Source organism: Canis lupus, chromosome 1 (genome assembly GCF_048164855.1).
Source record: "Canis lupus baileyi chromosome 1, mCanLup2.hap1, whole genome shotgun sequence".
Classification (NCBI taxonomy): domain Eukaryota; kingdom Metazoa; phylum Chordata; class Mammalia; order Carnivora; family Canidae; genus Canis; species Canis lupus.
The window spans coordinates 109,796,540-109,821,434 of record NC_132838.1 but is presented as its reverse complement, the minus strand read 5'-3'; the positions used below and the strand labels follow the sequence as shown (position 1 = coordinate 109,821,434).

Here is a 24,895-nt window from a genome sequence, read left to right as displayed (position 1 = left end):
CCGGGAGTGTAAGATGAGAAGGGGAAGGTGGGCCTCCCCGAGGGGAGAGCGAGGAGGAACTTCCTGCCCGCGCTCCTCGGCGCTGAGCGCTCGGGCTGGGGAGGCTGTGGGCGCGTCAAGGTCGGCCTGGGACTGGGGTGGCCGCCTGCCCGGGGGCGGGAGACCCTGGGGGGCCGGGCTGCGGCCCCCAAGCGCCTCGGCCTTATTGAAGAGCCGTCTTCGTGTGCGAAGGCCTCTCCCAAGCTGCGGGCGCGTCCCGAGGCAGGAAGAGCCACGGGGCAGCCCGTGCGCCCCCACTAGCTTGGAGCCGGGACTCCACGTCTGCAGCTGGCGGTGGGCTTCGAGCCCCAGGACTCGCCTCTCCCGGGCTCACGTAAGCATCCTGGGGATTGATTCCCGCCAGTCCTCGGTGGTGGGCGGGGAGCCGGACTCGGTCAAGACTGGACTTTGTGGCGGGCAGAGGAGTCGGGAGGGGCTGGCTCATCCTTGGCTGCAGAGGTGAGACCCTCCCCGGGGGCAGTTCTGCTGGGACCCCCACCCCCAAGACTCAGGCCTATTTGTAGTTTGGGGTCGTTGCCCCCAGCCCAGATTTCACCCTGGAGATCTTAAAGACCCTCGAGAAAAGCCACGTGGGGGGCTGGTTCCCCTGGGGCTTCCTCCCATCCCCCGACTCCCTGATCCTCTGGAGCGTCCCTGATGTGTGCAAAGATGTGGATCTGGACGTCCTCGTGGAAGCCTTGAAGCCCGTTGGGACCTTTAAGAAGATTGGCAAGGTGTTCCGCAGGGAGGAGGACTCCACGGTGGGGATGCTGCAGATCGGGGAGGACGTCGACTATTTGCTCATCCCCCGGGAGGTCAGGCTGGCCGGAGGCGTGTGGAGGGTCATCTCCAAGCCTGCCACCAAGGAGGCGGAATTTCGGGAGCGGCTGATCCAGTTTCTGGAGGAAGAAGGCCGCACATTGGAGGACGTGGCCCGCATCATTGAGAAGAGCACCCCACACCCGCCCCAGCCCCCCAGAAAGCCCAAGGAGCCCGGAGGGAGGAGGAGAGTCCAGCAGATGGTGACCCCTCCCCCACGCCTGGTCGTGGGCACCTATGACAGCAGCAATGCCAGCGACAGCGAGTTCAGTGACTTCGACACCTCCAGAGACAAGCGTGACAAGGGTGACAAAGGTCACAAAGGTGCAGGGCGCAGCAGGAAGGTGCGCAAAATGCCAGTCAGTTACCTGGGCAGCAAATTTCTAGGGAGCGACCTGGAGAGCGAGGACGACGAGGAACTGGTGGAGGCCTTCCTGCAGCGAGGGGAGAAGAAGCCCAGCGCGCCACCTGCCCGCCGCCGGGTGAACCTGCCAGTGCCCATGTTCGAGGACAACCCCAGGCCGCAGCTGTCCAAGGCTGACAGGTGGCGAGAGTATGTCAGCCAGGTGTCCTGGGGGAAGCTGAAGCGGAGGGTGAAGGGTTGGGCGCCCAGGTCCAGCCCCGAGGTGGGCGAGGCCCGGCAGGCCTCTACCAGGCTGGAGAGGGTTGGGGCGTCCGTACTGGGCAGAGCCAGCCGGGGGGTTAATGTGGGCAACACAGGAGCTGAGCAGGTGCCTGAGAGTCCCCCAAGACGATGGAGGCCCAAAATCAACTGGGCCTCTTTTCGCCGTCACAGGAGGGAAGAAGCAGCATCCACAGAGGAGGTTGCAGAGGTTGTAGATGATCAGAGAGCAGAGGCTGCAGATGATCAGGGGGCTGAGGCTGCAGATAATCAGAGGGCAGAGGCTGCAGATGATCAGAGGGCAGAGGCTGCAGATGATCAGGGGGCTGAGGCTGCAGATGATCAGGGGGCTGAGGCTGCAGATAATCAGAGAGCTGAGGCTGCAGATAATCAGAGGGCAGAGGCTGCAGATAATCAGAGGGCAGAGGCTGCAGATGATCAAAGAGTAGAGGCCATACCTGTCCAGGGGGCAGAGGCCATAGCTGTCCAGAGGGCAGAAGTTGCAAATAGTCAGGGGGAAGGGGCTCCAGATAATCAAAGGGCAGAGGTCCCAGTTGTCCAGGGGGCAGAGGCTGCATCCGATGGGGCAGAAGCCATAGCCAACCAGAGGGCAGAAGCGGCACATAACCAAAGGGCAGAAGCCCCAGCTGCCCAGGTGGCCACAGGGACAACCCAAGGAGCTAAGGCCCGGAAACAGGTCAAGACAGTGAGGTTCCAGACCCCTGGACGTTTTTCATGGTTTCGCAAACGCCGGAGAGCCTTCTGGCACACTCCCCGGTTGCCAACCCTGCCCAAGAGAGTCCCCAGGGCAGGCGAGGCCAGGAGCCTTAGAGTGTTAAGGGCAGAGGCCAGAGCAGAAGCAGAGCAGGGAGAGCGAGAAGACCAGCTGTGAGGTGAGGGCAGGGGTGCCCTGGGGCTCGCAGCCACCTGCCATACCATCACCACTCTGGGCTCGGCCCTCCCTCCCCTGCACTTGGGTGGAGATGCCCTTCCTGCCACCATACTTGAAAATGCAAGTGGACAAGGGTCAGGCAGTGGTCCTCCCATCTCCACCCAGCACCCATCTTTCCTGTTAAAAGTTTATCTTTCATGCATTGATTTTTTTTTTTAAAGACTCTTTCTAGTCACCCAAGGAATGTAAAGAAACAGAGCCATACAAAGGGGTTGCATCACTCATGATTTTAACTTCTCAAATGCGACTCTAGGTGCTCAGCTTGGCGGGGGCAGGATGCTAGGGAGAAATTTCCTCCCCTCCCCCTTTCTCTTCTTTTCTCCTGCACACTTAACATTGACCGCCTCCTTGAACTTAAGAAAAAAGGGGCTCGAGCCGACATGCAAATAAAATGCTTACCACGTGATTTCCTGGCTCTGGACTGGGCAGCTGAAGAATGCTCCAGGGTTATGCTGTCACTCCCTTGTGTCCCCTCCACTCCCACCCTCCTGGATGGTGACCTGCCTGTCTATGTCACTTTGCTCGCCATCCCCATGCCCCTGGGTTCCGGCCCAGGGCCTGCACTTTTATATACTCTCCCCAACCACCACCCCCGCCAACCTTGGTTGCAGGGTCCAGAAGTATCTGGGAAATGTGTCCGAAATTCAGATTCCGGGGCCCTTCATGCCAGAGCTGTGGATTTGCTGGAGTGGGCTGTGTGCCCCCGGAATCTGTTTCGATCGAGCCCCCAAAATATCTCCTGGGGCAGACTGATCACTGGACACATCGAAAACTGCAATAGGAACAGGCCAAAAAGCTGGATGGTGGTATAGTGTGTAGTGTGCTGTGACTGGCGCTTATAATCAGGGAAAGACTGGGTTGTTAGGGCCCCGTAGGCCCTGAGGGACCTCTCTCTGTATTGTCTTGTGTCCCCCAACCCCAGCCCCGCTGAGGGCGAGAGCAAAGAGAAGTCAGGGAGGAGAGAGGCCTGAAGGCCAGCTCTGTCTTGGCTAAGGCTGCAGTCCTGGCCTAAGCCTCTTAGTCTTTTTCCTCTGGAACTAAAAGAATTACATGCCCGCACCCACTTCCACCCTGGAAGGAGGAGCTGCTGGTGCTCCTTCCGAGTGATGCTAAGAGCTGCTTTGCACTGGTACAGTAAATGGCTCAAGCCTGGCAGGAAAAAGGGGATTTAGAAGACAGGGTGTGGACCCCACCTGGAGGGATGGACTTTGCCAGGGGCTGGGGAGTTACCACGCTGGATGCGGCTGGCCCTGGAGTGCCCAGTGGGTGCTCTGGATGCCAGGCTAGTGGTAGCACTTGGGGGGGGGCGCTCTCCATAGCTGCTGCCCCTCTGGGAGAAGAGCAGCCACATGATCACGAGGGCCTAGTCTGTTTGGGGTCCTGGAGGATGAAAGAAAGTGGGAGTGGAGATGGTGAGATATACCAGGAGAGATATGGGGGCAAATCCACCCCACTCCCCACCCCCTGCTGATTCTCAGTTTGTCCCTCCCATCCCCAGTGTTCCAGGCATGAACATCCAGTAATGCCCAGGAGTCAGAGGTCCCTTGGGTTCCCTGAAATTGTACCAGGGCTTTCATATTTTTAATCCAAGGGGATTTCATTTAACACCTGAATGGCCCAGGCCACGATGCAGCCCACTGATGCCTCCAGGATAGTGCTTTCAAACATGCAAGGATTTTCATGAGGGGGGGGGGGAAGCACCAGAAAACTAGAGTTTTGTCCCCAGACTGGCCTTTATCTGGACACCCCTAAGTGTCCCCAAAGAGAAAAACAACAGAACATGGCCATAGAGGTGCCACCCTGCAATAGCAAGGACTTTCTGAGTGCCCCATGTTGGTGTGCCTTGACAGGAGGAACCATTAGGGAGACAGGGTAAGGAGGTATTTGGGCTTATATCACCCCTAGCACCACCCCTCACAAGCTGTGTGACCTTGGGCTGGCTAATTTATGCCTCTCTGTGCCCCTATCTGAGATGATTGAAGAAGACATAATGTATTAAAGCTCAAATCAGCCCCAACAGACATCATCTCTCCTTGTCCTATTCCTGTTCCACATCAGAAGCAGCCAGAACTTCACCAGATGTCTCAGCCCCAATTGGGGCCCCCAGGACCCTGGTTCCCATCCTGGCTGGTAGGTGGACCGACCAGGGAGGTTCCCAATACCCTTGGCCAGCCTGCATACGCAGAGATTGTCATGCAAGTGGTACAGGGTGAGGCTGGGGCTCCCAGAGCCCTGGGGCTTGCAGGGTGATTCCAGTGTGCACCCGGGACTGACCACTGCTACCCCAGGGCTCCGGGAGATGACCAGACCCCACAGCAGACCCTCTCCAGCTGGTCGTGCAGCAGAATCCTTGGGAGGCTTTCAAAACCACAGACTGCTGGGTCCCAAACCCAAGTGATTCCCTAGGTGTGGGGTGGGCTCGGGAAGATGCATCTCGTCCAGCTCAAGCTCGGGGTGAGAGCAGCTGGTGCTGCTGATCCCAGGACCTCACACGAAGGGCCCTGCGCTACAGAAACGTGCACTCTGGGCAGCCTGACGCTCCCAGGTGGAGCTTTGACCTGGACGGCCCTGGGCCAGGGTCTGCAGCGTCCCGCGCCCTCCCCGAGCGATCCTGGAGCGCCCCCTGGCGGGAGCCGCGGCGGGTGCGGGCGCTCTCCCCTCTCCGGGGGCGGGGGGCGGATCCGGCGGCGTCTGCTGGCCTCTGGTCGCTGGATCTTCCCTCTAGAAGCTCTGGGACCCGACCCCATTCGCAGGAGTCCTGGGACTCGAGCGGGCCGAGGGGCCGGCACGGGGTGGGGGGGTGCGGGGGAGGCCTGGGGGGGGAGGCGAGGTTGGTGGGGATCAGCGGGGCGGCGGACACTGAGGCCACAGGTTCAGAAACGTTAAGCGGTTCTGCGAGGGAGCCCCGGAATAGGACAAACCCGGGTTCGAGCTCCCCTCCCCGCCTCCTGAGCCTCACTTTCGTCACCTGGGAAACGGGAGTGAAAACCTGCCTTCGCCCATCCTATCTCCCCAACCCTATTCTACGCACAGGATCAAAAACAGGACACACACGAGCCAGCCCCAATCTCGTCACCCCACAGACCCCACAAGGACACACACAGCACGGGGGTGGCACTGGAGGGGCCCGGGAACACCCGCGAATGAGCCCTTGGCTCACGGGCCTGCTCGGGGCTTGTGCCCCGCCGTCGGGCGGCCTGAAGGCGCCTCCCTCGGGGATCCCCTGCCCTAGGCCTCACCTCTTCGGGTCCTCGCTCAGCCGCACCTGCTGCGAGAGGGCGTCCCCCAGCCCTTCTCCCTCCTCACCCCCACCCCCCACCCCCACCCCCACGGGGGGTGCTGGCACCCTGCCCCGCCGCAGCTAGCCGGCAGCCTCCGGGGTGCTGCACAGCACGCACTGCTCCAGACGCGTCTCCCCGGCGCCCCCGCCCCCCGCGCCCCGCGAGGGTCCTTCCCGCCGCCGCACTAGCGCCGAGCACCGGGCGGGGCTCCGTGTCCCCGTGACCCGCACGGTCCCTGCCGCCTCTTCCTGAGTGCCACCTCCCGCCGCCGCCTCCAGGCTCGCTGTCCTCGGGGCTGCGGTCTGGGTGGGGGCTCGGGTGGGGACCTCCTAACCTTGGGGCCACCTGACATTCCCTTTCTGCACTTGGGCCTGAGGTACCTGTGTCACCGATCCCTCTACTACACCCCCTGACAAATAGAGTCAGCGGGTCATCTGGGAACAAATTAGTGTCGCAGGCGGCAACCAATTCGAGCTTGAAAAAGTGAGATGTGTGGGAAGGGCTATATTTTTTGTAGGGTGGTCAGGGAAGGCCTGCCTGGGAATGTTTGACAGTTGAACAAAAACTGGCATGAAGTGAAGGGTGGAGCTATGCAAATATCCTGGGCAAAGGCACTCCAGGCCAGGGGAAAGTGCAAAGGCCCTGAGGTAGGAATAGACTCCACATGTGCCCTGAACAACAAGATCTGGGCATCTGAAGGCACGAGAGAGTGCTAGCAATAAGGCAGATAAAAAGGCTGAGCAGTGCTGTCCCAGAGAATTTTCTGCAATGATGGAAAAGTCCTATTCTTGCACTGGAATGGTAGCCAGCAGCCACACAGCTCTTGAGCACCTATAACGTGACTGATATGGTTGAGGAAATGGATATTCCATCTTATTTAATTTTATTTAAATTTATTGTTCCCTGGGACCAGGTATTACCTTATTGGACAGAGCAGGTCTAGACCACTATGAGCTTCAGTTTAACCTGTGGGGACAAAGGAAGCCTTTGAAGGGTTTGGAGAGGTTGTGAAAGAATCAAACATTAGACTGAGTTCTAAGAGGGCCCTTCCGGCAACCTCGTAGCCTTGAATGGGAGAGGGGCAAGGGGAAGAGGCCGGATCCCAGGAGTGGAGGTAGGATGGGTTTAGGGCAGATATTTGGTGCGAGGGCAGTCCTCATGGTGAAGTGTGGGAGTTGGGAGCTGGGTATAGAGGGCTACACCACAGAGCTCACGGGACCACGATGGGAATAGTTGGGCAGAGACTATTGTGGGGACTAGGGAATAGAGCAGAGACAAGGATCAGATTAAATGTGGAGTAGGGTGGGAACCAGATTTAGGGGTGATGGCTGAGCCCCAGAAAGTGCAGTTGGATGGGCCAAGGAACGACATCCTAAAGATTATGGAGTGCTGGGACCTGATAAGATAAAATATAGCGACAGCCAGCTGCGTTTGAGTTGGAGAGGGAGGCCAGGAGTGGGGGCAGGTAGACTAAAGCATGGAGGAATTTTATGGCTGCAGTTAGGTCAGGGGCTGAGCCAGGTACAGCCAGTGAGGAAGCAGAGGACCCTGGGTACAACAGTGACAGGGTGTCCCAGGTGTGCTGGCTGAACTTCCATTAGGACAGGTGGTGCATCTGTTGCCCAACCTCAGACACTCCCCTGTCCCATCATTCAGAGCACAGAGACACCAGCTCAGAACGTTCAACTCACTCTCCTGAGGGTCCCAGTGACAGGTGCACAAGGAGAGGAGCCTACAATGGCAGGGGCTCTCCCTACCCCAGGCATCCACAGAGGCCACTCAGCCCAGGGCCAGCACCCCCAGGGACAAGGGGGTTTCCTCCCCCAGGCCCAGGCCTACCCTGGCTTACTCCATGGTGATCTCAGTAACTGTCCCATGGAGGTCCCTGTGGTCCTGAGGCAGGCACTTTCTAGAATGGCTGAAGCACTTCCTGAGTCTGCTTCTGCATCTAGGTGTCCCCAGGTGGGGCTCAGGCAGTCCAGTTGGGCTGTGAGGGCACCCCCAGGCCCCTGTGCCTCCCTTGAGACATGGAGGGAGGGCCCTCCTGGCACATGGGCCTGTCACCTCCCAGGGACAGGAACTAGCTGAAACACACACACACACACACACACACACACACAGCCCCAGGACAAGAGGACATGAAGCAGTATCCAGTGGAAAGAGCAACTGAGGGGACAGGCTGAGAGGGACAGGAAGGGCTGATGTCCTGTCCACCACCCACACACTGACACCCACACCCAGACGCAGCCACACTTGGGACAGCAGGAGTGACCCCCCAGCTCTGAGCCAAGAGCGGGGGGAGGCGGAACTCGGGCCTGGGCTGCAGCCCCCACCCCACCCCACCCCAACCCCGGGGCCACCTCCTTCCTCTCCACACCAGTTCCTGGGCAGCTCCTACACTGGCTGGACCAGCCCAGTCCCGGGTGCCCCCTCAGGGTCCCCTCCCATGTTTAACTCACTCAGAGGGAAAACGGGGAACCTTTTGTCGCCTTAAGCCAAGGGCTCCCAGGCCAGTGCTGAGGGGCCAGTGAGGCCACAGGACAGGGGGGACAGCTGTGGGGGCGATGGGGTGGTGAGGTGGTGGCAAGGAGACCACAGCCTGTTGGACATTTGCTGCCCTGCGCCACCAAGGAGGGAAGCCAGAATCTGGATCTGATGTGCCTGAAAACGGTGCCAAATACTTCAGAGTTTTGGAAATCTCTGGGCGGCCTGAGTGACAGATCCTGGCCTTGGCCTTAGGAGCTGGGTCACTTGTCTCAGCTGCTCCTGGGGAGGCAGGGCTGGTGCTCCCGCCCTCTCTTCCTCCTCCTCCCCTGCCCCCCTTCCCCACCCCCCCTCCCCTCTCCCAGAGAACCTGCCCTCCCCTAGGAGCTGCCCCTCTGCCCCTCAGATTCCTCTTCGGGAATCATCTCCTCCCCCAGGCACGGAGGATGGGCCTTCGGGCCTCAGCGCCACGCTGACACCCACTGCCCAGCCGGGCCCCGGCTCCATCCCAGACCCCAGGCCCTTGAGACCGGGCCGGGGACAGTGGCCCACAGACGCTGGCCAGGAGCAGGTGTCTGGAACCCCGGGGGCCTCACCGCCTGAAAGGACCGTGTGGCAGGGCGGCCTCCCCCTGCTCCAGGGCCGCGGCCGCGCTCACCCCCGCGATCAGCCCCCGGGGAGGCCCCGAGACCCCGTCCCGTCACCGGGGGCCGCGGCGGGCTGGAGGCACCCGCATCTCTGTCCTACCCCCGGGTCGCTCCGCCACCTGCGAGGCGGGGACTGACAGGCGCGGGGAGGCCGGCGGTGAGGCGGGGAGGCCGCCCCGGCGCAGGGAGGGGGGGCAGCGCCCCGGTGCGTCCGCGCGGCTCCGGGCTCCCCTAGCGGCACCTGGGGGGCTGCCCCCGCCGCGCCCAGCCTTCCTGCCCCGGGCGGACTCCGAGCCGTGGGCCCCGGCGCCCGCGCGCCCCTTCTTTTGCCGGGGCGCGGCCGCCTGGTCGTGGGCGCGCGAGTCCGGAGTGACGGCCCTTCCGCCGCGGCCTCCCCCCGCCTCCCGCTCCGCGTCCGCCCGAGCCCCACGGGAAGGGGCCGGCGCCCGCCTCGCCCACCTCCCTGCACGCCCGCGGCCCGCGCCCCGGCTCCCCGCGCTGCGCCGCCCGCACGGCCCCCCGCAGCCAGCAGCGCCAGGACCTCGCCCAGCCCGCCTCGGGCGCCGCCGCCCTCCCGCCTTGGCGGCCGCCTTCCCGGGCCTCCCGCGCGGCCAGCAGGCCACGAGCTCCAGGAGGTGCCCCTCGCCGTCCGCCCAGCCCTCGGGAGGCCACGCGGCGCCCTCTCGCCCCGGGAGCGGAGCGCGGCCGGGCGCGGCCAGGGAGCAGAGGACTCCCGCAGGCTCCCGTCGCGCGTGGCCTCCCGCAGCGCCACGGCGTCCACCCGGCGGCCTGCGTCCTCCACCTGCACGCGGGCTCCCCCGCCGTCCCGGGCCATGACGCGGAGGACCTCGGGGGGCGCATCCGTCCGCTCTGTCTCTGCTCCAGCCCAGGACCTCCATCACCGCCGCGATCTTCTGCAGCTCCTCCCGGGCCGATGGGTCCGACGGGTCCGTGGAGGCCACGATGGCCACGAACTCGGGGTGCTCCAGCCCCTCGTCGCCGGGCTCCCCGTGTGGCCGCGGCGGGCCGTCCGCAGCGTCGCCGTCGGCGGGCTCCTGTCCCCCGCGGCTCGCACGCCAAGCAGGGCCGCCAGGTCCGGGACGGCCTCCCGCCCCGGGGCTCCTGCTCGGCTCCGTGGGTCACCGTCCCCAGGGCCAGGAACTCGCGGGGCCCCTCTCCTGCGCGCTCGGCAGGGCCCACTCCTTCCTGCTCAGCTCCTGGGCGGCCTCGTGCAGCGCGGCGGACAGCGCGCTCGGAGCCTCGGCGGCGCTCTCGCTCGGGTCGCCCTGCTCCGGCCCCTGCAGCACGACCCCCAGGCTGCCCTGGGCAGAGGCGTCCGAGGCGTCCGACTCCCGCCTGGCGTCCGTGGGCCGCCCTCCCCGCTCGGCCTGCCTGCCCCCCTGGGACCCCCTGCTGCCTCTGCCTCTGTTTCTGCGCCCCCGGCGGCCCCTCCTCGCAGGGGACCAGCCTTCCTGGCGGCGGGCTCTGCGCCCTGGGCCCGGGTCTCCGAGGAGGCCGAGGCTGCAGACGGGACACTGTCCCCGGGGCCCCCGGGCCCTGCGGCCTGCCGGGGCTCCTCATCCAGCAGGAGGCGTCTCATCTGCCTCAGGACTCCTGTGTCCTCGGCCGGGTCCTGACACACAACCCTCCGGACGCCGTCGGTGCCCGGGATCTCCCTGGGGACGCGCGCGGGTTGATGTCCTCCACAAACTCCACCAGGGCAGCCTTGGCCTTGTGGTCTGTCGCCGCCCGGGTGTTCCACAGCCTGAAGGTGCCCAGGGGCAGGAAGGCCGGCTGCAAGAGGCTTCGATGGCTGCCCTCTCCAGGCCGTCTGGGATGCCGGTGACAGCAGGTCCGGTGCGCGTCCACATGCAGCCCCTGGCACCAGTCCCGCAACAGGCTGGTGGCCATGGTGAGGCTGCCCTCTGGCGCCGATCGCAGGGCAGGGGGGATCTGGGGCGGACGTGGGCTGCGGTGCCGGGTGCAAGTCCTGCCCTGGAACAGCCGCAGTCTTGGGTTCAGGTTCAGGTGAATGTGGCAGGTGGGGCTACGGAGTCAGGGCCTCTGCTGCCTCTAGCCCGCTGAGGCTGAAGCAGCAGCCTGTCCTGATGCCCTGGCTCCTCTCCTGGGCTGTTGGAGAATCCGCAGGGGGCTTACGTGTCACTCTCAGGGATGCTGCAGCCCGGCCGCTCCGACCTTTGTCCCTGAGAATGGCCTCAGTGACGCGGCCCCCTTTCATGGGTAAGGGAGGACTCCACTGTGTTCACCTGGAGCGGCATGGGGGAGGGCAGCCGGGCACGCGCCAGGTCTGGGCGCTCACCCACAGCTCTGAGGATTGCGCTGAGAGGGGTTGCTGGGTCCTACGCCTGCGCGCCTGGGCTCGCCCCTCCCCAGCTGGGCCGGGTCTCCGTGGTAACGCTGCGGGCTGGAGCCGGGGTCCAAGGAGCCGCTCTTAAAGGGCCGCAGGAAAGGAGGACGTGGAGATGGGCAGCGTGGTCGCCTTCATTGATGAGCCCACACAAGTCAAAATTCACAGGGGACGGCGAGACGTCAATCAGGGGGACCCGCATCGTTCAGCCGATCGAGGGCCCCTTCAAGAGAGTACAGGCTTCCATCGGTCATAATCCGCCTCCCTGGTGTACAGGTGGAGGTCAGGATAGGAGGCCTAAGTCAAGGGGGGCTGGTCTCACACAGTGTGTGAGTACCAGACTCGGTTTTGGGTCCAAGCCTTGTTCCGAGTCCCGGGGGTCACTCAGGCCTCACCTGTTAGGTCTATGTATCATTCCGGGTGCGTAGGCTTAGCTCCCGGAGACCAGGTTTCATTCCTGCCCATATTCCTGCAAAAGGAATAGCACTTCAATCAGTCTTGGTTTTGAGCCTTTTTTTTTTTTTTTTTAATTTGTGATAGTCACACCAGAGAGAGAGAGAGAGAGAGAGAGAGAGGCAGAGACATAGGCAGAGGGAGAAGCAGGCTCCATGCACCGGGAGCCTGACGTGGGATTCGATCCCAGGTCTCCAGGATCGAGCCCTGGGCCAAAGGTAGGCGCTAAACCGCTGCGCCCCCCAGGGATCCCTCAGTCTTGGTTTTGTATGTGATTTGTGTATGTGTATGATCATCAGTGAGATCAGACATGAAATTCCAGTTCCCCAAGAAATCATTTCCCCCTGGCTGGGACATGTGAATATCGTAGCTACTAAATACACATTTGCTTCACATCCTTGGACCCCTCACTCTATGTATATCCAGCTCTGTGGTCCAGCTGTGGGGTTTCTATGTTGTTTCTACCCTTCCTGGCGCCTGGATCAGACCCTTCCACTCTGAGAAGATTCCTGAGCTGTTCCAGGCTGAGTTTGCTTGGTGAAATAACAATAACCATTAACCCTATATTGTAGGACCCTGATGGGGGTTAAAGCGGCTGATCCAGGAAAGCACTTGGAAGAGACATTAGCCCAGAGTTGGTGCTCCATATAAGATGGCTATGAAAAGGATTTATTGAGAACTTAACCATTATATAAGTATTTGTTAAATAAATAAGGACTCAGAATACCTTGGTTTTTTGCTTCTTTTTTATGTAGGAAGAGAGTTTACAGCAGTGTTACCATGGCAACTGGGCCTTAGGCAAACCAAATTGCTTACTCACTCCCCTACCAACCCCTCTGTAGCCCTTCTTTTCTCTGTTTTTCTCTTCTCTCACCTTCATGATCCCCAGATGGAGGTTACCCTTCTCTAGAGCAAAGTTGTCCAACAGAAATCTAATTGGAGCCCCAAAGGCAAGAATAGATTTCTTTGGGGGCCTGGGTGGCTCAGTCAATTAAGCATCTGCTGTCTGCTAAGGTCATGATCCCAGGGTCCTGGGATAGAGCCCAAGTCTTACTCCTTGCTGCTAAGCTACTCAGCAGGGAGTCTGCTTCCCTCTCTCCCTCTGCCCCTCACCTCTGCTCTTGCTCTCTCATGCTCTCTCTCTCTCTTAAATAAATAAATAAATAAAAGTATTTTAAAAAATAGATTTCATGTACCTCCAAATATACAAAATATGGTCATTTGCATATGTCATCAATATGAAACTATTAATGAGATATTAAACATTCTATTTTTCACGAGTCCCTTCGGAGCAGCCCTTTAAGGGCTCAGCGGCCACACATGGCCACTAAGAATTTATTCTGAGGAATTTGTGTTGTGTGTGTGTATGGACATGTTCAGTACAAGGATATTTATACTTGTGTTATTTATAACTCTACAAGATTGGAAAACTCAATCACAAAAAAGAGAAACAGAAAGCTGGCATTTTTTTCTATGTCTGGTGTGGATGGCCATGGGCGAGTACTTGTGAAAACGAAGGTGCATATACCTTATAATTCACCTACTCAAGTATACAATCCAATGGCTCTAATCTATTCAGAATTGTGTGGCCATCACAACCAGCTTCAGAATATTTTATCACCCCAAAAAAGAAACCTTGTACCCCTTTAGCCATTGCCACCTGGTCCCCACCAGCCCCTGGCAATCACTAAACTACTTCCTGTTCCCATGGACTTGCCTGAACATTTCCTATAAATGAGATCATACAATAGATGGTCTCTTGTGACTGACTTCTTTCACTTAGCATGATGTTTTCAAGGTTCATCTACATTGTGGCGTGTGCCCATGCTTTGTTCCTTTTTATGGCTGAATACTATTCCATAGTGTGAATATACCTCATTTTGTGTATCCATTCATGAGTGGATAGACATTTGGGTTCCTTCCGTATTTGGGCTATTATAATAATGTTGCTGTGAACATTCATGCACAAATTTCTGTGTGAAGCTGTGTTTTCATTTCTCTTGAGAGATACCAAGCAGTATCTCTGGGTCATGGGGTAATTCTCTGCTTAACCATTTGAGGAACTGAAGGCGTAGTTTTTACAATAGTTGGTTCAGAGCAGGAGCCTCTTTCTACTTCCAACAAAGAAGCTGTAAATGTTACCTAGCCGCCTTGGGAGGGGCAGTTGGCAAACACGATCAGGGCACCACCAGTGTTCAGCGGGCCACCCAGGGATGCTAGGTGAGAGGGATGCCCATGAACAGCCCTGAACTGTGAATCCTTACACATCTTCCATGGCCTTCAGGTCTCTCACCAGGCATTCACGTCTGTGATGGATCGATTTACAATGATCTGAGCTCAGAACCTAACCTTGCTTTACATACAAACACAACGCATCTTTTTAAACATGGTGGGTTTTTTTTTAAGATTTTGTTTATCTATTTGAGAGAGTATGAGAGAGAGAGAGAGAGAGCAAAGGGAGAGAGCAGAGGGAGAGGGACAGAGAACCAGATGCAGGATTCAATCCCAGGATCCTGAGATCATGAAGGCAGACACTTAACCAACTGAGCCACCCAGGCACCCCTAAACATTGTTTTTATCACCAATGACTAAGCCTGCTTTCATTTTAGGCTCCCCCACCCCATCCTTCCTAAATAATTCCATCTGGCTTCCCCTCCTCTAAATCCACATTTAGTTATGAACCACAGGTATGACAATCTGTCCTCTTCATTCTACTTTCTGGTTGCTCTGTCCCTCGGGGGTGGTCCCCATTCATTTCTCTTCTGATGGGGTGGAAATGGGGCCAAGTGGGTGGGGGCATGGTCCCAAAAAATAAGTAAAGAATTAGAGACGCTCAGAAACTTCCAGAAGACTGTGGCATCCAAGATGCTGCAGGTCCCTACAGCATTGCTGAAGCTCCAGGACACAGAATCAAAGTAAGCCTGAACTCTGAGCCAAGTGGACAGAAGATCAAATGGGCAGCAGCCAGGCAGGTCACTGGGAAACCCAAATGTCCTGCCTAGCCCTGGCTACTGCCTCCACAGTTTCCATAGAAACAGCTGGAGGAGAACAGCATATTAAACGTTTTGCATAATTCTCTCCCACCTCCCCATGTTTGGGAAAAACAAAACAAAAACCTGAGCCTGCTTAAGTAGTAATACCACCATTAGGGCAGGGGTTCTCAAAGTGTGGTCCAGGAACACCTAGGGGTTCCCAGAAGCATTTCAGGGGGTTCATGAGATCAAACTTGTTTTCATAAAAGTGCTAACACATTATTTGCCTTTTCCACTCTCATTCTCTCACAAGTGCTCAGTGGAATTGTCCAGAGGCTACATGGGGTGCGATATTGAGCGCAGAAGCAGGTGCGAGGATCCAGCCTCTCCTGTTGAGTCCCATATGAAGGAGATTTGCAAGAACGTAGCAATTATTTTGTTTGGGAAAAATATTGCTATTTTAATAAAATATGTTCTTTATAGGGACACGTAACAAAGATACTATTGCTATTCTAAAAAAGAGTTCGTAAATAAACATTCTTTTAATTTCTCAGTGGAAATTCCTAATACGGGATATATCAACAGACAGAACCCACATCAACAAATGCTCCTCGGGAGGCCCTTGATCATTTTCAATCATTTAAGAGGTCCTGAGACCAAATGGTTTGAGAACCGCTATGTTAGATACCACACAATGTTCCTGGGGGCTCTCCAAATAAAGAAAAGATTTGGGGGGGGCTGTTTTTCTGCAGCGAGTTATAATGGAATCACAGAAGTGAAGTGCATTTCTGGGTTTGTCCCACCCCACTATCTTTCTGCTCCCCTCTCTCCAGCCTCGTTGCCAGGGAAACCATATCAGAGCATCCTCCACCAAAAAAAGGAAAGAAAAAAAAAAAAAAAACCAACACACATTTAACTCGCTGGTGTCTGGATCATGGTAGCCTGCTTGCCTCTCAGGATGTTTATACCCAAGGAGCTGTGGACTCCTCCTGCCTCCGGGTCCCTAAAATGCCCTTGGATCCTCGGCCCCTATTCTTTCTTGTCCCTGGGCAACTCTTTCCACTTTCTATTTTTCCCATGTCCTTTCATTCTCATGCGTTCTTGCAAACTGCACATTACAGTTTTAAAACAAGGCTGCAGGGGTGCCTGGGTGGTTCAGTTGGTTAAGCAACTGCCTTCGGCTCAGGTCGTGATCTCAGGGTCCTGGGATCACCCTGCATCCAGCACCCTGCCCAGCAAGAAGTCTGCTTCTCCCTCTCCCCGCATGTTCTCCCTCTCAACCTCAAATAAATAAAAAAATATTTCAAATAAAATAAAGCATGGCTGCAAGTTCTGTGTCCCCTCTCTAGGTGGGGTCCACATCCTCTTTCCTTGAATCTGAACTTGGGCAAGCTTGGGACTGCCCCCTCCGATTAAGTGTGGCAGGAGTGATGTCCTGGGTTTCCAAAGCCAGCAATAAAAGGCTTTTGCTTCAAACTCAGCTGTGTGCTGTGAGAAAGCCCAAGTCACATGGACAGACCATATATGGGCACGAAAGTTAATAGCACCTGCTAGGAGTCTTCAAGTCACCCCAAACCAGCCACTGGACACATGAACGATGAAGCTCCCAGGTGTTTCCAGACCTTTGACATTGGAGTCACCTCAGCTAAAGCCCCAGACATCGATCGTAGAGCTGAGAGAAGCTGTTCCCACTGTGCCCTTTTATAATTGTTGACCACGGAATCCATAAGCATAAACAGATGTTTTATGCCACTAAATTGGGGGTCGTTCGGTGCATGGCAGAAGTAACTGGCACATGGGCACCTGGGTGGCCCAGTCGGTTAAGCATCTGACTCTTGATTTTGGCTCAGGTCATGATCTCAGGGTCCTGGGATACAGTCCCCCAACCCCCACCAAGCTCCCAACTCAGCGCACTGTCCGCTTGTTTCCCTCTCTCTCTGTTCCTCCCCTGCTCATGGGTGCTCACTCTCTCTCTCTCTCTCTCTCTCTCTCTTTCTCTCTCAAATAAATAAATAAACCTTAAAAAGAAAAAGAAGTAACTGGCACACATCTGTCTCCATCTCTTCCTCTCCCCACATGCCGCAAAAGAGGCCACGATCCACACCTCACACCATCCTTTTGTGCCAAATGAGACTGTCCCTGGCATGCATCCCAGAAGCCCGGCTACCAGGAGGTAGGGTCTGTGTATTGCAAACTCTTCCACGCCCTGCAAGTCACCTTGTGCAATGACCGTGCCCGTCCACACTCCCACCGTTAGCATTTGAGGATTCCTGTGCCCCCCAACCCCTCTCCCCAAAACTGGACATTACCCTGTCTTCAAAGATTTGTCTGTTTAGTGAGTGCAAATGGTGGCTCATTGTTCTCAGACTACAAATAAATTTACACATCTCTTTTTTTTAATCCCCAGGACATGCTCAAAGAGAACAACAGAATGCAGATGTGAAGGGGAGACGGTCTGCCTGGCTGTCCCACGAGGGGGACCTCCGGAGACATTCCTGGTCCCCTGGTGGGGGTGACTATGGGCGAAGGGGTTGACAGATATGGGGACAGTTGAAGTAGATAGAGGGGGTTATTTGGAGTGGGGCTGCCTACACTCCCACCCCTCACTCCCTAACCCTGCACTGCTCCTGGCTACTTACCTCTAAGTGCCATTTAGGTGCCTAAAAATGAGGATTGTGTTCTCTTAGAGGCTTCAGGAAGATGGAAGAGGTGGGGAACACAGGTGCCACAGCTCAAGGAAGCTGACACCCCCTCCTTGCTCTTGGGGAGCAGGAGAGCTTTGTCTACTGTGCTGGGAGCCCCCACTCTTTGCTTCCTGCCATTGTAGGACCTGGAACTTCCCCAAGAGCAGGGAGAGAGTTGAGGGACGGAGGCCCAGGCTGGGCACTGCGGTCTCAGGTTCAAGGATTAGATCTAACTCACCGCCTGGGAACTGAAGGGACTGGTGCTGGAGGTTTGCTCAGTTCAAGGTGTGCCATTGGGCTCCTGCCAGCTCACGTCATAATCACACCAACACCACTAACTCACACACACAGACCGATACACTCACAAAAACACCTCACACACACACTCACCTCTAACAGACATCACACACACTTGCTCACACACACGCTGGTACCCATAGAGGCTAACTGACACACACTTGGACTGAACCACTCTATTCCCCCCTCCGCACACATGCACACACACACACACCAGGAGACACACAGAAACCCATTCACCAACACCGAGAGACCGTCCCACTCATACCCGCAGAGGGATGCAGTCATCGTCACACACAGCACTGGCTCCATCCCCCTCAGCCCCGTGAAGAAGCACCCACACCCACATCTACAGGCATGTGAACAAAAGCACTGGCCCTATGGGGAGACCCCTAGACATGCATCCAGAGACCCAGTGTCCCCTACCTCTCACCCCCTGTAGGAGCTGTAAGGTCTTTCTGCCCAAGTGGAGACAGAGCCTGCCCCAAGTGGCCTGCCTGACTGGCCCTGGGGGAGCAGGGCACAGGGACCCTTGGGCTGTAGAGGCCCCACCACCAGCAGGAGCTCTGCTTGGGGACTGGAGACCTGGGCCAGATCTGGAGGCCTGTGCTGGGGAGCCCCATGGGACTGATTAGCAGACTGGGAATGATCTCTGAATGCAAGGATTAGCAGACTGGGGCCTCCCTCCCGCCCCCCCCCCCCCACAAATCCCCTCTCTGGGTCCATACTCCCGCCTTCAGAGATTCATCCATCTGCCATTCATCCTCCACAGGACGTCACAAACCTGACCCTGCCTCTCCCCTGCTCTAAACCTCTCTGTGGCTCCCCTACCCTCGGGGAGAAAGCACAAGCGCTTCACCGCCGCCCCCCCCCCCCTTCCTCGCGTCCTCCCGGGCATCTTTCCAGCCTGGGGCGCGCGACTGGGAGGGCGGGGATTCCTGGGTCCCCCCCTCCCCAGAGCCCACTGGACTGTGAACCCCAGGAGGGCGGGGCCTGGGCGGCCTCCGTCATCGCTGGGCCTCCAGCCAGGCAGGAGCAGGTCCTGTGAGGGTGCGTGTGGAAGGAAGATCGGAAAGAAAGCAGAGAGGCCCAGCGGTTTAGCGCCGCCTTCAGCCCAGGGCGTGATCCTGGAGACCTGGGATCGAGTCCCGCGTCGGGCTCCCTGCACGGAGCCTGCTTCTCCCTCTGCCTGTGTCTCTTCCTCTCTCGGTGTCTCTCATGAATAAATAAATAAAATCTTTAAGAAAGAAAGGAGGGAGGAAGGACCTCTAAACCCCCTGGTTTCAGCTTTCTTCCCTGAACTGCCGCCATGTGCCCACCAGAGGGCGCGCTGATCCAGCAAATCCCTCTTGCAGAGCGATTATAGGACAGTGACCACTGCCTAAAGCCCGCCTGCACCCTAGCACTGGTCTACACAGCCTCCACGCGTCTAACTCCACGCAGCAGCTTCGAGTAGCTTAAAAAGGAGGAACGTGAGGCTCAGAGATGTTGTTTAACTTTCCCGGTGTCACACAGCAACCCAAACTGTAGAGAAGCTTGCAGCTCTGGTAACCCTACAAAGCCTTCTGGTCACCTCCACAAATCCTCGTGGGCCTGGCCCTGACATTTCCCCCACTCAGCCACACTCCACTACCCTGAGCATTTCAGATATCCCGTTCTCCAGCCGGCCACTGGAGCCTTTGCATATCAACCACCTGGAAAGCACTTCTACCCCACAGAGGGTCACCTCCCCCCTTCTGGCTCATCTGCTGCAGGAGAGAGAGCAGTGACCCTCACCCAGGAGACCCCCAGCAGTTCTGGGGAGGGAGCTGCCGTTCCCTGATCCAGAATCAGCTCCAGCTCTTTTGACCCACAGTCCCTGAAAATCCAGGCCTTTCCCTGCTAATGCTCACAACCCTGTGTGACCATAGTTCTGAGCTTCAGGATCCACGGCCTACCTCACTCAACAGGTCCCCAGCGACCTGCACAGATGGGGCCGAGAATACATATTAGAGAAACATTGAATGAATGAACTCCCTGGGGTGGGGGTGACTTCAGCGAGCACCTAAATGGGTGAATACTCTTCACTCAACCAGGAATCAGAGATTCTCCCCCAAAACACTCACAGGCAAGGAGAGGTCCCATCCTCCCTTTTGGGCTCTCCCCAGTCCAAGTACAGTGAAGCTCACTACTGTCCTTCATCCCCTTGGGACAGAATTTCCAGCTTTTCTGGCCCAGTGTCCACCTCCATCTCCTACCTGGTTCACCTCCATTTTCTTTGGAGAGCCCTCCTCCCCTGCCTATGACCAGGTGGTTCCTGGGGGGGCACCACTAACCCTCCCACCCATGCCTTGCCCTTGCCCCTCCCCCAGACCCATGGGCAGGCAAGTTGTCAGTTGTAGTGTTTGCAGGACAGACCCATGTTTGGGCAGCCTGGTAGCTCAGCCACTAGGTAGCCTGAGGAGAAAGAAATCATGATTCTGGGGCACCCGGGTGTCTCAGTCGGGTAAGCATCTGCATTGGCTCAGGTCATGATCCCAGGGTCCTGGGATCAAGCCCTGAGTCAGGTTCCCTGTTCAGTTCTCCCTCTCACTCTGCCTGCCACTCCCCCTGCTTGTTTCTCTTTCTCTCTCTCTCTCTCTCTCTCTCTCTCTCTCTCTCTCTCCCTCTCTCTCTCTCTCTCTCTCTCTCTTTCAAATAAATAAATAAAATCTTAAGAAAGAAAGATAGTTAAGGGGCACCTGGGTGGCTCAGTTAGTTGAGCATCTGCCTTCAGTTCAGGTCATGATCTCAGTGTCCTGGGATCGAGCCTCACATCTGGCTCCCTGCTCAGTGGGGAGCCTGCTTCTCCCTCTCCACCTCCCCCCACCTGCTCATGTTTTCTCTCTCTTTCTCTCTCTCTCTCTTCAAATAAATAAAATCTTAAAAAAAAAAAAAAAGGAAAGATAGTTAAATCACTGATTTCCCCTCTGATATTTTGCCCAGAGGGAAGGAGAGGAAGAACATTGTTACCCAAGACTCATCCTGTGGCCTGGGACTGGCTCACTACCCATGTGCCCAGATTGCGAAAGGAGGGGAGGACAGGCCTGGGGCAGGAGGGGACCGTTCTGGAGACATCACAGGCTGCAGCCCTGAAACGTAGTCAGGCAGCACTTCGAGTGTCAACGCAGCACTGGAGATATCATTAGAGTGACCTCCTGGGGGTCACTAGGATATGATCATTTGTGGTGTCCTAGAGAATTCTCTGAAAGCCCAAAGGCCCTCCTGTGGGCAATCACCACCTCTGGGCCCCATACCTACTCTGTACTACAGAGAAATCCCGACCGTGGTCCTGGTAGCAGTGGCTGCTCAGAAGTCTGTGGGACCTCGACAGGGGTGGTGCACCAGCACCCAGCAGGCCAGGCCCACAGGGTGAGGTCTGCTCAGCCTGGGTTTCATCCAGCCACCTCTGGCCACATAGCCCTGCCTGGACATGGACCTGCCACTTGCACCCCCCACACCCAGCTTCAGCTTCAGCTTCAATCCAGACCCCCTGGCCCTAAACATAAACTCATCTCAGATCACAGAGTAACCCCCCACTAAAGCCTGCTTTCCTGGGATTGGTCCTAGGTTACTGAGACCTAGTTCTCTGGGTGAGATCTGCCTCCTTGAATCACTGGAAAGGTCCCAGTGAGCTCCTTCAAATGTTCAGCCCCTGGCAACAGTCTCAAAAGGGTTGCCATGGAAATCGAATAGCCAATGGGGGGAAGAAGGATGCCAGCACCCAGCCTAAGCCTGCTTCCTACACTAGGGTTGGCAGAGAGAAACCGCCAGGATGAAGAAGGGGGTGCATGTTCACACTTGGCTAGAGCGGGAGACTAGTGATCCACACCAGGATTGCCCAGCAGTTGGAGGCAGTGGGGGTGGAAAGGAGAGCTGTTGCTCCCTGGGACTTCAACCTGGCTGAAAGCCAGACCAGCCAACCCAGGCCAAACCAGCAAGCAGATATGTAAGCCCCCTGCGGATTCTCCAACAGCCCAGGAGAGGGGGCATCAGGACAGGCTGCTGCTTCAGCCTCAGCGGGCTAGAGGCAGCAGAGGCCCTGAATCCGTAGCCCCACCTGCCACATTCACCTGAACCTGATCCCAAGACTGCGGCTGTTCCAGGGCAGGACTTGCACCCGGCACCGCAGCCCACGTCCGCCCCAGATCCCCCCTGCCCTGCGATCGGCGCCAGAGGGCAGCCTCACCATGGCCACCAGCCTGTTGCGGGACTGGTGCCAGGGGCTGCATGTGGACGCGCACCGGACCTGCTGTCACCGGCATCCCAGACGGCCTGGAGAGGGCAGCCATCGAAGCCTCTTGCAGCCGGCCTTCCTGCCCCTGGGCACCTTCAGGCTGTGGAACACCCGGGCGGCGACAGACCACAAGGCCAAGGCTGCCCTGGTGGAGTTTGTGGAGGACATCAACCCGCGCGCGTCCCCAGGGAGATCCCGGGCACCGACGGCGTCCGGAGGGTTGTGTGTCAGGACCCGGCCGAGGACACAGGAGTCCTGAGGCAGATGAGACGCCTCCTGCTGGATGAGGAGCCCCGGCAGGCCGCAGGGCCCGGGGGCCCCGGGGACAGTGTCCCGTCTGCAGCCTCGGCCTCCTCGGAGACCCGGGCCCAGGGCGCAGAGCCCGCCGCCAGGAAGGCTGGTCCCCTGCGAGGAGGGGCCGCCGGGGGCGCAGAAACAGAGGCAGAGGCAGCAGGGGGTCCCAGGGGGGCAGGCAGGCCGAGCGGGGAGGGCGGCCCACGGACGCCAGGCGGGAGTCGGACGCCTCGGACGCCTCTGCCCAGGGCAGCCTGGGGGTCGTGCTGCAGGGGCCGGAGCAGGGCGACCCGAGCGAGAGCGCCGCCGAGGCTCCGAGCGCGCTGTCCGCCGCGCTGCACGAGGCCGCCCAGGAGCTGAGCAGGAAGGAGTGGGCCCTGCCGAGCGCGCAGGAGAGGGGCCCCGCGAGTTCCTGGCCCTGGGGACGGTGACCCACGGAGCCGAGCAGGAGCCCCGGGGCGGGAGGCCGTCCCGGACCTGGCGGCCCTGCTTGGCGTGCGAGCCGCGGGGGACAGGAGCCCGCCGACGGCGACGCTGCGGACGGCCCGCCGCGGCCACACGGGGAGCCCGGCGACGAGGGGCTGGAGCACCCCGAGTTCGTGGCCATCGTGGCCTCCACGGACCCGTCGGACCCATCGGCCCGGGAGGAGCTGCAGAAGATCGCGGCGGTGATGGAGGTCCTGGGCTGGAGCAGAGACAGAGCGGACGGATGCGCCCCCCGAGGTCCTCCGCGTCATGGCCCGGGACGGCGGGGGAGCCCGCGTGCAGGTGGAGGACGCAGGCCGCCGGGTGGACGCCGTGGCGCTGCGGGAGGCCACGCGCGACGGGAGCCTGCGGGAGTCCTCTGCTCCCTGGCCGCGCCCGGCCGCGCTCCGCTCCCGGGGCGAGAGGGCGCCGCGTGGCCTCCCGAGGGCTGGGCGGACGGCGAGGGGCACCTCCTGGAGCTCGTGGCCTGCTGGCCGCGCGGGAGGCCCGGGAAGGCGGCCGCCAAGGCGGGAGGGCGGCGGCGCCCGAGGCGGGCTGGGCGAGGTCCTGGCGCTGCTGGCTGCGGGGGGCCGTGCGGGCGGCGCAGCGCGGGGAGCCGGGGCGCGGGCCGCGGGCGTGCAGGGAGGTGGGCGAGGCGGGCGCCGGCCCCTTCCCGTGGGGCTCGGGCGGACGCGGAGCGGGAGGCGGGGGGAGGCCGCGGCGGAAGGGCCGTCACTCCGGACTCGCGCGCCCACGACCAGGCGGCCGCGCCCCGGCAAAAGAAGGGGCGCGCGGGCGCCGGGGCCCACGGCTCGGAGTCCGCCCGGGGCAGGAAGGCTGGGCGCGGCGGGGGCAGCCCCCCAGGTGCCGCTAGGGGAGCCCGGAGCCGCGCGGACGCACCGGGGCGCTGCCCCCCCTCCCTGCGCCGGGGCGGCCTCCCCGCCTCACCGCCGGCCTCCCCGCGCCTGTCAGTCCCCGCCTCGCAGGTGGCGGAGCGACCCGGGGGTAGGACAGAGATGCGGGTGCCTCCAGCCCGCCGCGGCCCCCGGTGACGGGACGGGGTCTCGGGGCCTCCCCGGGGGCTGATCGCGGGGGTGAGCGCGGCCGCGGCCCTGGAGCAGGGGGAGGCCGCCCTGCCACACGGTCCTTTCAGGCGGTGAGGCCCCCGGGGTTCCAGACACCTGCTCCTGGCCAGCGTCTGTGGGCCACTGTCCCCGGCCCGGTCTCAAGGGCCTGGGGTCTGGGATGGAGCCGGGGCCCGGCTGGGCAGTGGGTGTCAGCGTGGCGCTGAGGCCCGAAGGCCCATCCTCCGTGCCTGGGGGAGGAGATGATTCCCGAAGAGGAATCTGAGGGGCAGAGGGGCAGCTCCTAGGGGAGGGCAGGTCCTCTGGGAGAGGGGGGGGGGGGTGGGGAAGGGGGGCAGGGGAGGAGGAGGAAGAGAGGGCGGGAGCACCAGCCCTGCCTCCCCAGGAGCAGCTGAGACAAGTGACCCAGCTCCTAAGGCCAAGGCCAGGATCTGTCACTCAGGCCGCCCAGAGATTTCCAAAACTCTGAAGTATTTGGCACCGTTTTCAGGCACATCAGATCCAGATTCTGGCTTCCCTCCTTGGTGGCGCAGGGCAGCAAATGTCCAACAGGCTGTGGTCTCCTTGCCACCACCTCACCACCCCATCGCCCCCACAGCTGTCCCCCCTGTCCTGTGGCCTCACTGGCCCCTCAGCACTGGCCTGGGAGCCCTTAGCTTAAGGCGACAAAAGGTTCCCCGTTTTCCCTCTGAGTGAGTTAAACATGGGAGGGGACCCTGAGGGGGCACCCGGGACTGGGCTGGTCCAGCCAGTGTAGGAGCTGCCCAGGAACTGGTGTGGAGAGGAAGGAGGTGGCACCGGGGTTGGGGTGGGGGCTGCAGCCCAGGCCCGAGTTCCGCCTCCCCCCGCTCTTGGCTCAGAGCTGGGGGGTCACTCCTGCTGTCCCAAGTGTGGCTGCGTCTGGGTGTGGGTGTCAGTGTGTGGGTGGTGGACAGGACATCAGCCCTTCCTGTCCCTCTCAGCCTGTCCCCTCAGTAGCTCTCTCCACTGGATACTGCTCCATGTCCTCTTGTCCTGGGGCTGTGTGTGTGTGTGTGTGTGTGTGTGTTTCAGCTAGTTCCTGTCCCCAGGAGGTGACAGGCCCATGTGCCAGGAGGGCCCTCCCTCCATGTCTCAAGGGAGGCACAGGGGCCTGGGGGTGCCCTCACAGCCCAACTGGACTGCCTGAGCCCCACCTG

The 24,895-nt window shown here is 59.4% G+C and overlaps 3 protein-coding genes and 1 pseudogene across 3 annotated transcripts in view; 3 read left to right on the top strand and 1 right to left on the bottom strand.

Annotated features, from left to right (window-relative positions):
- Positions 1–18,892, top strand: part of PNMA8C (PNMA family member 8C) — a 34,422-nt gene extending 15,530 nt beyond the window's left edge. Inside the window, exon 2 of the mRNA XM_072773933.1 lies at positions 17,045–18,892. The gene's annotated coding sequence lies outside the window, so the exon portion shown is untranslated. The remainder of the gene's footprint in view (positions 1–17,044) is intronic.
- Positions 58–4,453, top strand: CCDC8 (coiled-coil domain containing 8). Its single transcript, XM_072773919.1, has one exon. The coding sequence runs from the start codon at positions 807–809 to the stop codon at positions 2,370–2,372; it is 1,566 nt and encodes a 521-aa protein (XP_072630020.1). The 5' UTR covers positions 58–806; the 3' UTR covers positions 2,373–4,453.
- Positions 9,590–11,676, bottom strand: LOC140603537 (uncharacterized; annotated as a pseudogene).
- A 2,519-nt stretch (positions 18,893–21,411) lies between the features above and the next one.
- Positions 21,412–23,684, top strand: PNMA8B (PNMA family member 8B). Its single transcript, XM_072783968.1, is given in 7 exon segments — positions 21,412–21,885; positions 21,887–21,933; positions 21,936–22,043; positions 22,046–22,279; positions 22,282–22,858; positions 22,860–23,071; positions 23,074–23,684. Coding segments are annotated over 7 exon segments (1,848 nt in total). The 5' UTR covers positions 21,412–21,826.
- Positions 23,685–24,895: the final 1,211 nt, after the last annotated feature.

Bases quoted from the DNA above. Each gene is read 5' to 3' on its own strand.
- CCDC8 (XM_072773919.1), top strand. From the start codon at position 807: ATGCTGCAGATCGGGGAGGACGTCGACTATTTGCTCATCCCCCGGGAG.